Source organism: Chaetodon trifascialis, chromosome 3, assembly GCF_039877785.1.
Source record: "Chaetodon trifascialis isolate fChaTrf1 chromosome 3, fChaTrf1.hap1, whole genome shotgun sequence".
NCBI lineage: Eukaryota > Metazoa > Chordata > Actinopteri > Chaetodontiformes > Chaetodontidae > Chaetodon > Chaetodon trifascialis.
In genome coordinates, this window is record NC_092058.1 from 19,035,339 (window position 1) to 19,049,360 (window position 14,022).

The 14,022-nt window shown below is 40.8% G+C and overlaps 1 protein-coding gene across 2 annotated transcripts in view; it reads right to left on the minus strand.

Annotated features, from left to right (window-relative positions):
- Positions 1–1,746: 1,746 nt before the first annotated feature.
- Positions 1,747–14,022, minus strand: part of camk1b (calcium/calmodulin-dependent protein kinase Ib) — a 35,976-nt gene continuing 23,700 nt past the window's right edge. The window contains exons 4-12 of one of the 2 annotated variants that reach the window (XM_070958629.1): positions 10,103–10,177; positions 9,004–9,142; positions 8,755–8,881; positions 7,727–7,802; positions 7,359–7,471; positions 6,317–6,395; positions 5,993–6,080; positions 5,263–5,392; positions 1,747–5,122 (exon numbers count right to left, since the gene is read on the minus strand). In XM_070958629.1, coding sequence (XP_070814730.1) covers positions 5,025–5,122; positions 5,263–5,392; positions 5,993–6,080; positions 6,317–6,395; positions 7,359–7,471; positions 7,727–7,802; positions 8,755–8,881; positions 9,004–9,142; positions 10,103–10,177 — 925 coding nt within the window. In that variant the 3' untranslated portion in view covers positions 1,747–5,024. The remainder of the gene's footprint in view (positions 5,123–5,262; positions 5,393–5,992; positions 6,081–6,316; positions 6,396–7,358; positions 7,472–7,726; positions 7,803–8,754; positions 8,882–9,003; positions 9,143–10,102; positions 10,178–14,022) is intronic. The other variant, XM_070958628.1, reaches the window with a different exon arrangement.

The following is a 14,022-nucleotide window of genomic DNA, read 5'->3' on the forward strand; positions in this document are numbered from 1 at the left end:
ATGCCAACTTGCCAAACTGTGATGGTTAAAATGGTTAGCATATCCACCTGACAATGCTAGTATGCCAGCATGAACACCACGTTACCATTGTCATTTTGAGCACGTTAGCATGATGACATTAGCATTTAGCTCAAAGCACCACTGTGCCTAGCTTCAGAGCTGCTAGCATGGTAATATAAATGGCTTTAGGGGGTTTCTGAATAGTCATGATGGTCATACCATCTTTGCCAATAATAGAGATTTTAGCAGCTCTTTACCCGCTCAAACTGCTACGAATCTGTGAATACACTCGTTTGCATCCTGCATCCACAGCAGGTGTGCTGGGGATTTGTGCCATGTTGTTATGACACCAACTGCTTAATAAATCTTCGCAGAATTTCAAATCAGCATTTTATTTTTCAGTGCTCTTTAGAGGTTTATATTAATGACACGGCTCTAATAAATCAACATTCAGAGGATGAGGTCAGTCATACCAGCATGGTTCACTTCTGGCTCATTGTTGTATCAAGTCTCTGTTTCACATTCCATGCAAGCATGGGCAACAGCTCTCTAAAGTCAGGCTGAGAGGAGGATGTGGACTAAGCACAATCTTCATCAATGTGCTTCTGCTCTCATGTTGTCGGAGAGATTAAACCCATGCATGAAGATGTGTGTTAGCTTTAACTATGGTGGCCCACTGTGTTCTGTCCTTGATTTAATTATTCTCCTCTACCTGGTGCCAAGTTTCACTTTGTTTTTTCCACTCTTCCACATTGAAACACTGCCTCCATCTTTCAGCACTCTTTGTGATCCATGCAATTTCTCTCCCATTATTTTGAATCAGTCCCTTGTTCCTGGTTTGACCGCATAATTTTTACTCTGTCTACTGTCTCCTGAATGAGGTTGACCACCAGACTCCCGCTCTCGCTCTGCTCTCTGGTCTACTCCAGTACAATGCTGCAGCAGCCAAACCACAAGCCTCAATTACCCAGCATTCCTGGGAGAGGACGAGAGAGGCCTCATGTAGCAGACTATGAAATTAACATTTCATGACAAACCTCTCAAACCACAAAACTATTACATGAGAGCAACTACACAAACTTGAGCTAATACCAGCATCTGACTCGATGTTTATTTTACCATATAAAATGTTTTTAGGACAAAAAAATGGATAATTTAGAACAAAGGGTCCTGCAGCATGTTAAATGTGCAGTTAAAACCAAACAGTCACCGACAAAGTTTGTGCACTTAAAGCTAGCTGGATACAGCTAGCATTGACCAAAGATAAATATACTTGGTCCCTTTAGCTGTTTCCCGTGATTGTAATATATTAATTTATGTCAATTAAAGTCTCAGTACTTCCATTTGTTATTACATTTAAATAAAACAAAAGTGAAATCCAAGTATGAAGTTAAAAAAGCTAAGTTAGTCCTGCTAACTAGCTAACTAGCCTAGCTTGGTGGAGTAGCAATAAAGCTTCCATCTCAGCATTTGGCTTGTGACAATTTGGTGTGGTTAAGCTAAACTTTTAAATCACATATGTAGGTGTATTAAATTATTCATTTGATTGATTTGATTTTAAAAATTCATTTGATTCTTTTAAAAGCCATAATGGTAGATGGGCAGCTGAAAGGACACATTGTGTTTGATAATACATTTGTCATTGTCTGTCAGAAATAAGATGCACAGATTGATTTTTTTGTGGGGAAAGCATTTTTAAGTACATGTGTACCATGTGAAATGTACAAATGGACTCAGACAGATTCTGAATGCATAGACAGGGATTTTAATGTATGTTTCACTTACAGATCTGTTCCAAGCACAAGTCACTGGCTTTCACACTGAGCAGAAGTCACTTTTCAACAACTCATGATGCATTGCATCTGCGTATACAGTAAGTACCGTAGCCCCATACGGCATTTCTTAAGAGGCAACAAATCAGTGGTACAAATACACATTTGTACAATAAATCTTATCACAGGTCCTCTAAAAGCAGTTCATGAGCAATCACAGGACCGTCACAAAAAACATCTTCTGTGAAATGAAACGTATGCACTGTAAATATGATCATTTTCAATGCTGGCCTGGTAATTGATCTAAACTACTTGTAGTTAGATTCTGTTGAGGGCAAGTTTAGTATCACTTCTTATCCCTGACCAAGCTTCTAATGTCACTCTTTCTATTTTCAGGGAGGTTGAGTGGTGAGGTAATGGGATGGTGCTTGGTTATGTTTTTCATCACTTGCTTCATTACAGAGGAATGTAAGAATCCTTATTTTCTGTTTCCACAAAACAAGAACAAACATTCAGAGTTGTTTTATTTGTTCAACCCTCACTCACAGCACTCAGTTATAACAAACTATTCTCTTGCTATGTATCTTTTTCTTTTAGGGTTTGTGGGATAGATATTAATTTGAGAACTGTTGGGGCTAGATGTGCTGAACCTAAAGTAGCTGGAGTACGTTAAAAAAACAAAAAACTTTGAACATTAATGCTACAAAATCAAACATGATCAGTGGGCAAATTACAGGAGTTAAATCAGACTACAGGAGTGTAATGACAGCGTCTGCGGCAATGTGTCAAATTAGAAGAGCTGTTTTCATTATCGGGTGATTAATTGGGATATTGTCAGTCTGCCAACATCAGTAAGTGTCAGCTTTCCCGTGCTTGTTTGGGTCTTCCTCTGTCACATTAATTCATGAAGTATAAACAACTCACACTGAAAATCCCAGAAAAAAATAATGACTCTTTTAACTCAGCTCTGTTTGGAGTCACCAGTTACACAACTGTCCAAATGCACTACAATGCCTACCCAATAGAAATGCAGAATAAAGCTCAAAAGACTCTTTGAAGCAGCACACTGAACTTGTTTTAAACTGCTGAACCACTATCAGAGCTTTCCTTAATCTACACTCATCTGCAAAGACAAACTTCTCAGGAGACTTTTGAACTTGATAAAGATGGAAACCATCTGATGAAATCCGGCACTCATCTCATGGCAACTGTTAACATCATCACAAGTAGTGTACACATTATTAATTGTTGATGGCGGGATTCACAAATTTCAAGCCACATCATGCAAACATCATCAGTACCAAATATCAACACTGTTGTATCAGAGAGAGACTGAAACATGTAAAAGAAACTGTGGATGGAGCGATCAGAGGATGGATGAAGCTCATGTTGGAGGAAGATCTCAGCATCACTTTCACTGTGAGCTATCCAAACTAATGTGCATTGAGCTCCTCTACAACTCAAATCCATTCTCCTTTCATTTACAGCGCAGTATTCTTTATGAAATCCAGTGAAAGAACCAACACTGGCAGGTGTTTGTCAATGCATGTTATTTTTTTTTTAAAAAAAGAGTCAGATGAATGTAAAATGAATACAGAGTACGTACTCTTCATGCACACAATCATAAAAAACACAGATGGATGTATATTAAAGATGGAGTGAGTCAGTCTGATGCATATTAGCATGTTTTAATCCACATCTTTCTGAACAGGCTGCATGTGGAGGAAATGTGCCTGTAAAAGAATGCAAGAAGAAAAGGAACGACAGTACGATTACAGTACATGGTGACAGATGCATATCAAAATTTGGTTGCAGTTTTTTTTTCTTTTTTTTTTTGCATTCACACAACCTCCTGGATCCTACTAAGTCAGCCTAGTCTTGAGGATGGCTCAGCACACTGATCAATGTTTTTTTCAGGTTTGCAAATACACATTTTTTGCACAAATTGTACTGCAGGAATTGTACTGAAATACATGAACACAGTTCCTTAATATGTGCCATTGAGGGAGCTGCCAAAGTACTCGAAAATACCTCTAAAAAACATTTATTTGAAGGATTTTTTTTAAAATAAATGAGGCTCCTGGTGAAGGCCTCCAGAGAGGTTTTAACAATATAATTGGTGGTTCACTCATTTCATATTGTACTAATGATATTACTTCCATTTAGAGCAGATTCAGCGAATAGCAAACTACACTTGACCATAATGGCGGTGTACAGTATGTGTGCAGGCCTCCCCTCTGAGATTACAGTACTTTGACACAAAAAGCATAAAACTGCATTTTAAAGCTGAAAATGTGATACATATAAAATATGAAGTTACAGAAAGAGTCTGTGCTGCAGAAAGAGACTAAACATTTCAGAAGCTACCTGAAAATGAACCCATCATACTGTATATCCTAAAGGCACCTTAGACAAAGATATATCCCTGTGCTCGAGTGGTTAAAGAGGTTTAGGGTTAGAAAAAGAGAAGGGAGAAGCCTTTTTCCTCTCAAGAAGCCAAACCACTGCATGGAAACACTATATCGCCACAAGAAAGGCTACACAGATAGTTTTAATTGCATAAACTATTCTGTTACTGATTGTCTAAAAGCACACCTTAAAGACATAGAATGCAGATCTGCAAAATAACAAGATTTCACTCAGTTTCATTTTGAATACAGCAGCAAGAATGCTCTCTGCCTTTTCACCTTAAAAAACTTTGCACACAGCACTCCATCGTTTGCATCGGACTGCATTTCTGCAACAGCGTATATTTCTAAGATAACATGCATGGGGGGAAAACTCTCTCCTGATCATGCAGATATTGTTCCTGGATTTACGCTCCAAAGTCTAACAGTAGGAGGTTAAAAAGACAACACAAAAATATATAAAACAAACAAAGAGACAGGTTGAATCATGAGTAAAAACAGTGTCCAACAAGCTCTGTCCTGCTCCGGCAAAAACAATCCCCCTGACATGCTGGTGGAGGAGGTTATCCTCCCCTCCCTCTTCTGTATCCTCTCCCCATTTCAACTCATCAAACTACCAGCCCGGTCTGTAAAAGTGATTCTCTCTGGTGCATCTCCTTTCAACCCATTTTATGCCTTCCCTCTCAGGCTGAATGGGCTTGCTCCCCCTGCAGGCAAGAGGTTGGAATGACGGTGTATTCCTAACCAGATAAGGGGGGAGACGGTGCCTCTGGTTCCACCGAGGGGGTTAAATTTGGAAAGTCGCTGGGATTGGTTAGACAGGTAAGTGGAGCAGGTGTAGGGTTCACACCCTGCTGGTTGGATGGCAGCGGTAGGTGCAGCTGGACAGAGGGTCAGCTCCTCCGTCAACGTTCTGGGAGCACCCTCCATCGCAACACGCTCCTGGGAGACAAAGAGGTCATACCGTCAATGCTGTTTGTCATAAACGAAACTAAATATGTGACACTAAACACCACACAACACCTGTCAACGCCTACAGTCTTCTTAACTATGTGTGTGAGGTGAGCAAATGATTCCTGTACCTGCGTCTTCCTCTGGCATGAGCAGGTGAGTTCGGCACGGACTGGGCAGGGTGGGGTTGGGTCCCTCGTGACTGGTGCCCAGCTGGAGACGCCTCATATGACGAACCACTGCTGTGGCATTGAATGCTTGCTGCAGAAGAAAAGACAAAAATGCAGAACCCAGAAAACTGTAAAATCTCATTCATCTGAAAGTGAAAGTTGACAGGGACTCGGCGAGCAGCCTTAAGCAGTGGCTCCAGACATTTTTTGCTAAATACGAAGCAGTCTGCACTTGCCACTCCAACTCTGTGAGTAGTTTAAAGATTGATTTTTACCTTCTCAGACTGTTTCATTTTAGAGGTTTTTAGAGACTTGAAAAGTTTAATTGTACAGTATTTGTCTATAAGAGAGCAAAAGTTAAAGACAAACTATAACAATAAACTATTTAGTGTAGCATGATTCTGAAATCATCTTGTGACCCCATGCAAAACCTTGAGGGGATTCCTACACCCAGTGGAGTTGTGGCAGTCCGCAATCTTTAACGTTTCTAACAATTCATCCAATCCCAAAAGCTAAAATTAAAAAAGGCTGTACTGGAATGACTCCTGAAGTTCAGGCCAAGACCAGACTTTTTAATGTAGCTAATCTGTATTCTCTCTGTGTCCTCTAAAGGAGAAATAAACCATGTGACATAAATCATGCATGTAAGAAAATCACAGTGCATCCAAGAGAAACTGGAAATCTGACTTACCCTCCATTTGCTCTTAGCAAAATTCTTCTTAATCTGAGCACTGACAGACTCGTGGATGTTCTTATCCAGAGCAGTATCCCCTGCAATCCTGACAAACAGACGGTAAGGAAGCTTAAGAGTGTGTCTGTGCAATGGACAGAAGTCACATGTACAGCCACAGTCATAATAACAATCTTATATACACCAAGGTTTGCATAACATTCTCAACCTGGATTACTTAAAAACACATAAATGACTTAAATTCAAGGTTTTAATCAGACAACAGAAAACTTCTTCGCAATGTGAGTACATCGTTGCAGAGGAAAGGGAATATAGAACCAGTACCAGGGGTGCTGCAGAGCCTGGTCACAGGTGTAGCGTATGTTGGGGTCTTTCTCCATCAGGTGGACGATAAAGTCTTTCGCTATGATGAAAGAAGGAAGGTTTAAAAGGTCAATATTACAAAGGCCAGCTGTTGCACAAAATTGATGCAGTGTGTCTACTGATGAAGGCCCATGCTACAACGTCAGTACAATAAAACTGGATACTCATTAATGGAATTATATTTCAGTATCTAACTGTTCTAAACAAGACAAAACAAATCTTGAGGTAATTCCCATATGACAGAAAATTGGCCACTGCATCAGCTGTATCATTTGTTCTGAACGCTGGAGAAATCCTTGCCCAGAGCAGGGAAACAGGGACCGGGTCCAAGAGCCAGGACTGGGAAAAAAATCAACATGGGATCATTGCCTTGGCTTGTGGGCTCAACAGCTGCAAGGTGAAAGGTAGGGACCGGATAAAATATTTACTGGCTTAGAAAACTAGGGACATCACTCTCTCTGTATAAGACGGAGCTTGACTGGCTCTGGAAACAAACTCTGGAATTAGATAGGGTCTCTGTCTTGCACTCAGGACTGGCTCAAGGTGAGAGGCGTCAGGTGGGTGAGTGGATGCTAACAAACCCCGGCTGCCCCCTTCAGTGTTGGGAGTTTTTCGTCTGTGTGCTGCAGGGAGGAAAACTTGATTTCTGCTGCACGTCAAAGTGCCTTGTCTTTGTTTACAAATGTTTTAAACCAAAATATGTTTTCGAGGACATGTGGGCTCTGGAGTCTACGTTACAACCCTCACATATCATCACAAGCTTTAGGGCAGACCCAGGATGGTTTAAAGCTGTCCTGATGTCAGGGAAGTAGCTTTAGGACCAACACACACACACACACACACACACACACACACACACACACACACACACACACACACACACACACACACACACACACACACACACACACACATATATATATTCCCTGTGTCTCTATGAAATCTACATCAATGCAATTGTGACAGAACTGAAGAAAAATGTACTGTACTGCATGTACTGTACCTGAATCAGAGATATCGTCCCAGTAAGGAGAATCAAACTCATATTCTGCCTTCAGGATCTGCTCAAACAGTTTAGCATCATTCTCGTCATAGAACGGAGGGTAACCACACAACCTGAGACACACATGAGAGCACAAATGTCACGTTTCCTCACAGACATGCAGGAGCTTTTCTACTCGGAGCATCTCAGGAAGCTAAAATGACTGTTACTGACATTATAAAAGCTTTCAGCATGCAAGACAAGGAGATGAGAATGACTTCCAAGGTACAACTGACATGTCTGTTACAGTTTCAAAGCAAAGTTTCTATAGAATAAATGCATTCATGCCATGCTAGGCTCAGTCCATGTCTTAAAAAAAACATACTCACAGAATGTAGGCTATGACACCAATAGACCAGCAGTCCACTGCTTTACTGTAGGGTTTCTGAGCCAACACCTCAGGGGCTGAAAGAACAAAACAAGGTAATACAGTGTACAGGCAAGATAAATGTGTAACAATGCCACATGTTCAGCACTATTTACACATTAACTATAACAATCATAGCTGTTAATTTTGTAGTTGAGCATGTGTTATTGAGTAAAATTAGAGTGTGAAAGCAGTGTCAAAAGCCTCTGACTGGCTGTAGATGGTGTAGGATAAAAACAAATATTTTACATTACAGTTTGATATTGGCAGCATGCCTATATTGCATGGTGTTCCCTGCCATGCAAGTAAGGGATAATGCCCGATGAGGTGTCCATTATCAGGAATTAATGGATGACAGGGAGGCTGGACGAAGGACGGTTGCCTCCACAGAGTCCATTAATTCCTGATTACTGAAACCTCAAAGAGCATTATCCCACTTATACCATGGTCACTGGTCAAAGAAAACAGTATGTTTAACAACAAGACCAGTGAGCCATGCAGCCATCCATGTCACTGTCCCCAAATCAATGTCAGGATTTAAACAAACGAATGACAGGCCATGTGTCTTGAGTTGGATAGTGAATGGGATGTGAGTTGATCATTTATGTGATACAAAGTATAAGTGCAGCGTGTACTTCTTGCAGCTGTGTGTTACAGTCGCCATCCTGTGGTGCTCATGGGATGAGGCACTGAAGACTATGCTTGGTATCCTGACATCACTGATTGTTGTCATTGTATGTTACATGTGGTAATAAATTGTAAATGGAGGCTGGGACTGAACGCCTGTTGTCATAGTTAGTCATTTCAGGTACAGGCTGATAATATGTAGCCAACATAATTTATTACAATGAAGCAAAAGTTTCACTGGTGTCCATTATCAGGAATGAATCGACACCCTGCAGCCAATCAGAGCATTCACTCAGACCATGGTATAAAACTTATGATTTAGAAGCAGATTTTCTAATTCAAGAGTGTATCTGTTGTCTTTACCAACATATCCAGGTGTTCCACAGGCTGTTGACATCACACTGCCAGAGCCCTCAATTTTAGACAGACCAAAGTCACTGATCATGATCTTGGAGTCTTCATCCATACTGTAGTACAGCAGATTCTCTGGCTGCGATAATGGAAAATGACAGAAATTTAAAAGCCATGTTTTCAGTTTGGAGGGTTTTTGTGAGTCAATCCATGGGTATAGGGTGAAACAGTTTTTCATCACATCTCCAACCCTGGACTGACCTTGAGGTCACGGTGCACAATGCCCATGTCGTGGAGGTATTTGACGGCATCCAGAATCTGCTGAATGAGCTTACTGGCATCTTTCTCTGTGTAGAAGCCCTTCTCTATGATACGATCGAAGAGTTCCCCTCCAGACACCCTGGATAAAGAGATTCACTCATCAAAGTGAAGCCAAGCTTCAGAAATATAAGTACAGAATGCAGACAACAACCACTAAATCAGACTGGACTGGACTGGACTGGACTTTCCTTATTTCTGGAAATAAGGGAAGGAATCCAGTATTTGACCAAGACAGCTAAAGGTTTTACTATGATTGCGACAGAGGAATAGTGTGAAAAGTCATGGTGGGAACATAGAAGCTTACTGATTTTCTTTGCTTGTAGTAAATAATTGCTATAATATTCTCCATGTTATATGTCTCTCACAAACACATACATGAAGACAGAAAGACAAAAGCATTTTACTGTGGGAGTCAAACTGCGGTGCGAATGAAGCCACAGACAGTGCATTGACATCTGCTTGATACTAGACTTTAAAACCACTAGATGGAGACTTCACACTGTGTGCAGAAAATCTGCAGCAGTTTGAGCCTCCAGTGCTTCCACGAACAACTGGGGAAGGCATGATGGAAAGATGACAAAGGAAAACAGGAAAATGAGGGAAAGAAGCTAAACTTTAAAATAGGTCACAACTATGGGAGCCTGGTCTTGCCTGAAAGCTGACTTGTCAGTAATAACTCAGTTGAACTGTGATGAATGCATAAATGATTTACATTTTCTGAAGCCTCTCAGTTAACAGTACTCCTGATCCTGAGCTGTCCTTTCTCTCTCTCTCTCTCTCTGACATTTCGATGGTTGGGATGGGTGGGAGGCTGACAGGCTGCAGGTGTGAGGGCGAACTCCCCACTGGTGCTCATGAGTAGGCAGAGCACAGTGTTTGCTTGTGTCTGTGTGTGGTCATGCACATGCAAGTGTGTTACAGAGTGCAATTAATGGCATGTGACATGGAGTGTGTAGGAGATAACACAAGTAGGGAGTTGGAAATGCACGTCACACAAAAAACAAAAACTACTCACACAAACCCACACGTGAATACTCACAGTTGCATGACAAGGTAGAGGTGTGATTTACTTTCAAATATCTCTTCCAGAGATACAATGTTAGCATGTTTAATCCTGCGGAGAAGGACATAAGAGAAGTAAGGCAAGAAATTAATACAAGATTGTATTAATCCAAACTTGTTTGGAGTATGAAATCTTTCCCAATGGGTAAGGCTGGGACAGTCAGTGTGCATACACACCACAGAGCTTAATCCAACACTCACACGTCGTTCTTACTGACCGTAGAGGAGGTTACACTATGTGGTGGAATGCAGCTCCCTAATTGGCCGAACATTGTGCTCTGCTGCCCCCTGAGACCCGTGGGTGCAGTAACAGGGGTGAGAATATGACTCACTACACCTAAATTGGTATTGTACTCCTCTGCCTGACCAGTGCGTAGTGTTACCATACTTGTATTCCACTCAGTGGCCACTTTATTAGGCACACCTGTACAATCAAATGCAATTCAACACAACAGCTCACCTAATAAAGAGGCCACTGGGTAAATGGCAAAATGTCTCATACACTTACATTAATACATACTCTGTGTTTCAGTAAAGCATATATGACAAACTGGCTCAAGACTCTCAGAACATTAAAACTCAATATTGAATGACATCGCAAACCTTTCCATCTGTTAACCATTAACTGTTTCATTTGCTTACTCAGAGAGACACTGGGGTGTAATGAGCAGCATATCTAAATTTCAGCTTGAAGCACTTTCTGAGGTTTGCTCTTCACAACAACACTTTGTTTATTGTAAACTACAGTGACTTCACTGACCTTTTGCCCCTGGGTATGTGGTGATGTAATGTCTGTTTAAACCCGTCTTCTCCCTTTCAAAATGGTTTAATGGTTGTTTCACCTTCCACCATGATAAATGTGGGGTTGGGTAGTAGTCTTACAACTTTTGGTGACAAAACAAAAGCTGTTTGTAGGGTTGATTCATGATGTTAGTCTGATTCAACTGTCCATTCGGTACGTCCTCATTTAAGTCAATTTTAAAATGATCTTCATATCTTAAACAGGAAAATTATTAAGGAACATTTTTGGTATGGTGCTTGTGTATCATAACGTAACAGCACTAGTATGATAACCAGCCCTTCCTTGTGTGTCACCATGTGCATGTGTGAAACAAACAACTGATTCTGTGTTTCGCCCTCATCATGCACTCTGTTTGTGTGAATCCTATTCATGTAATTTACTTCAGTACCTAGACTATGAACGGGTGTTTGAGGGTTACTGAGTAGCCTTGAAGGTAGGAAGACAAAGACAACACAAAGCCATGTATCTGAGCTGTACTGGAAGTAACTGTGCATGCGTCAGCCTGAACTCATAATGGATTACAGCGATGATCCAGATTGTAATAATGCACGTACACCTTCATTCATCTGCTTAGCTCAGTGAGGAAGGAGAGCTGGAGCCAGCGAAGGATGAATGATGGATTAAACCTGCAGAGTGAGCAGACACGTGTGAACACGCATGAGCTCGCACATGCACTTCCACAGAGTTACAGAAGGTCAGATACATGCAGTAAGGGCATTTCACTTGAATTTCTGTGCAGGTGTGTTTTGTGCTTGCGTGGGTGACAACCTTATGGTGGACACTGGTCACGGTGATTGTCGAGGAGCTGAAATGTCTATTGAGGGCTGGTGAGTCATCTGCTGACCTCTGTCAGCACCTGTGTGTCTCACAAGGTATTGCAACATAGAAGTCAGCAAATTAGAGAGCAGAGTCGCTCTGCAGCCAGCAATGACTCTCCCTGACATCTCAGTGAAGCTGGCAGATATGAAACCTCTCTCTTACAGTAATCACAGAGATTCCTCTGTGTTTCTTACTCAAGTCAGGATCTGTTAACCACATTAGAGACCGTGTTTCTGGTTTACACGATGCTTTTAAATTCAGGTTACAGCAGAAGGCTGTGATACAGTTTCTTCAGATAAATGCCCTGTGTCTGAGAACTCGCTTGCCTAAGTGGCAAACTGGGGAAACCTAGCTGTTTGACATTGAACAAAATGTATAATCAATAGTGCTGTCAAAAATATCGCGTTATTAATGCAAATCAATTTTAACGGCTTAGGCTACCGGTTTGTGTGGATGTCACGCGCGAAACGCAGAAATGGATGCAAACAAGATTCTGAATGGAAAGTTTCAAAAAGTTGTCAGATGGGTCGACTGACAAGACCAAAGTTATCTGTGTGTATTGTTGGTGTGAACTGAATTATCACCGCAGCACATCCAGTCTGAGATACCACTTGATGGCCAAACACACGGCAAATGCGAATTCTCCACCGCCTCCTTGTCAAAACCAGGCGACAATGGATGGCTTTCGACAGAGGCATATGGATGCTATTATGTTCAAAGGAAACTTAAGAAAGGAAAGTTTAAGCCATGGTTTAACTGCACCATAGGCTGAGTCCTAGTTTACAATGATGTGCACTTTGTAACTTTATTTTGTATCACCCTGTTTTGATCCCTTAGAAAGGGTTGTTGAAGGGGCTTTTTTGTAACCAAGTATTTATTTTTTTTGTCATCTGTTTATTGACAGTGTTAAATTGTGTGAGATTTGATCCATTCAAATGTGAATGACTGCTCAAAATGAGAATGTTAGTGTGAAATATAACACTACACATTGTTGTTTTCAATAAAAAAACATTTGCACAAAGCAAGCCTATCCACTTCTCCATGCTGATAACAGTATTAAAATGATAATTCAAGGGACACTGAGAATAGATAAAAATGTGCGATTAATTTGTGATTAATCATGAGTTAACTATGACATTCATGAGATTAATCGCAATTAAATATGTTAATCGACTGACAGCACTAATAATCAACTGACTATTTGCCTCACACATGTACTGTGTAACAATGCAGAATTGGTCAGTACAATTCCGAGCAATGGGCTTGCTGCCAGAAACACACTTTTATTTGGAGTCCAAACATGTTTTGGTGTGCTATAGAGCCATGACAATAAGTTGTTTCAGATTTTCAACACAGCCTCAGCGGCTACTTCACACCGACTCTTCTGACTGGCATGCTTACAAATGACTTAGCAGAGTGTGATTAGTCACTGTATTTGCACATGTCTGCGTTTGAGTAAATATTTGGTCTAGATAAAACGGTAAGAGGAGGAACAGCCAGCAAAGCAATGTAATTATATTATATGGCAACATTAGTATTAAAGTATCATTAGGCTGGGCAGCAACCCTACAAACAGTGATAAGAATAGAGATGAGTTGACTGAGTGTTTCCGATGAGGATCATCTGCCTCACCATCTGGACCAACACACACTGGCCATTTGACAACAAATTGACTTCTTTATACAATTCAATTCAAAACACTGTTACAGTAAGAAAAGTCAAAATGAAGGTTTTGCTTTGGCATCACAGGAAAGAAAAGCAGAGATAAAGTGGGTCATATAGTGTTCGCCCACCCTTTCAGTCAAGTTTCTGTGTGTCAGCTGACTCCTGTGGTTAAAAACAAGACAGCAGGTTCACTTCACTGTAAATCTCCAGTGTTGTGCCACAATAAACATACATTATTAACTGTATATAGGAAGATTAAAAAAATGACATTAAGTTTCATGTGATGGGAGTAGTACATTGTTGATAGATATCGCATGATCAATTTTGTGTAATCATTACTTAAGTGATAGTTGGGTCTGGCTGTTGTCACAAAAAGGAACACCAAAAGAACGAGGTGACAGACAGCAGAGCTGAGGGGAGCTGCAGAGTTGGTCATTATTCTCTGTGGGTTCATCACTCTGACTCATGCCTTTCATGTTGCATGTAGTCATTTGATCCATTGTTAATGGAAACATATTAATTAGTGAAATGTGTATTTTACCATTTCTTACTGCTCTGTCAGACCACATCTCCAGGCTCTGTGTTGTGGATGACATGTTACAATAAGTAAT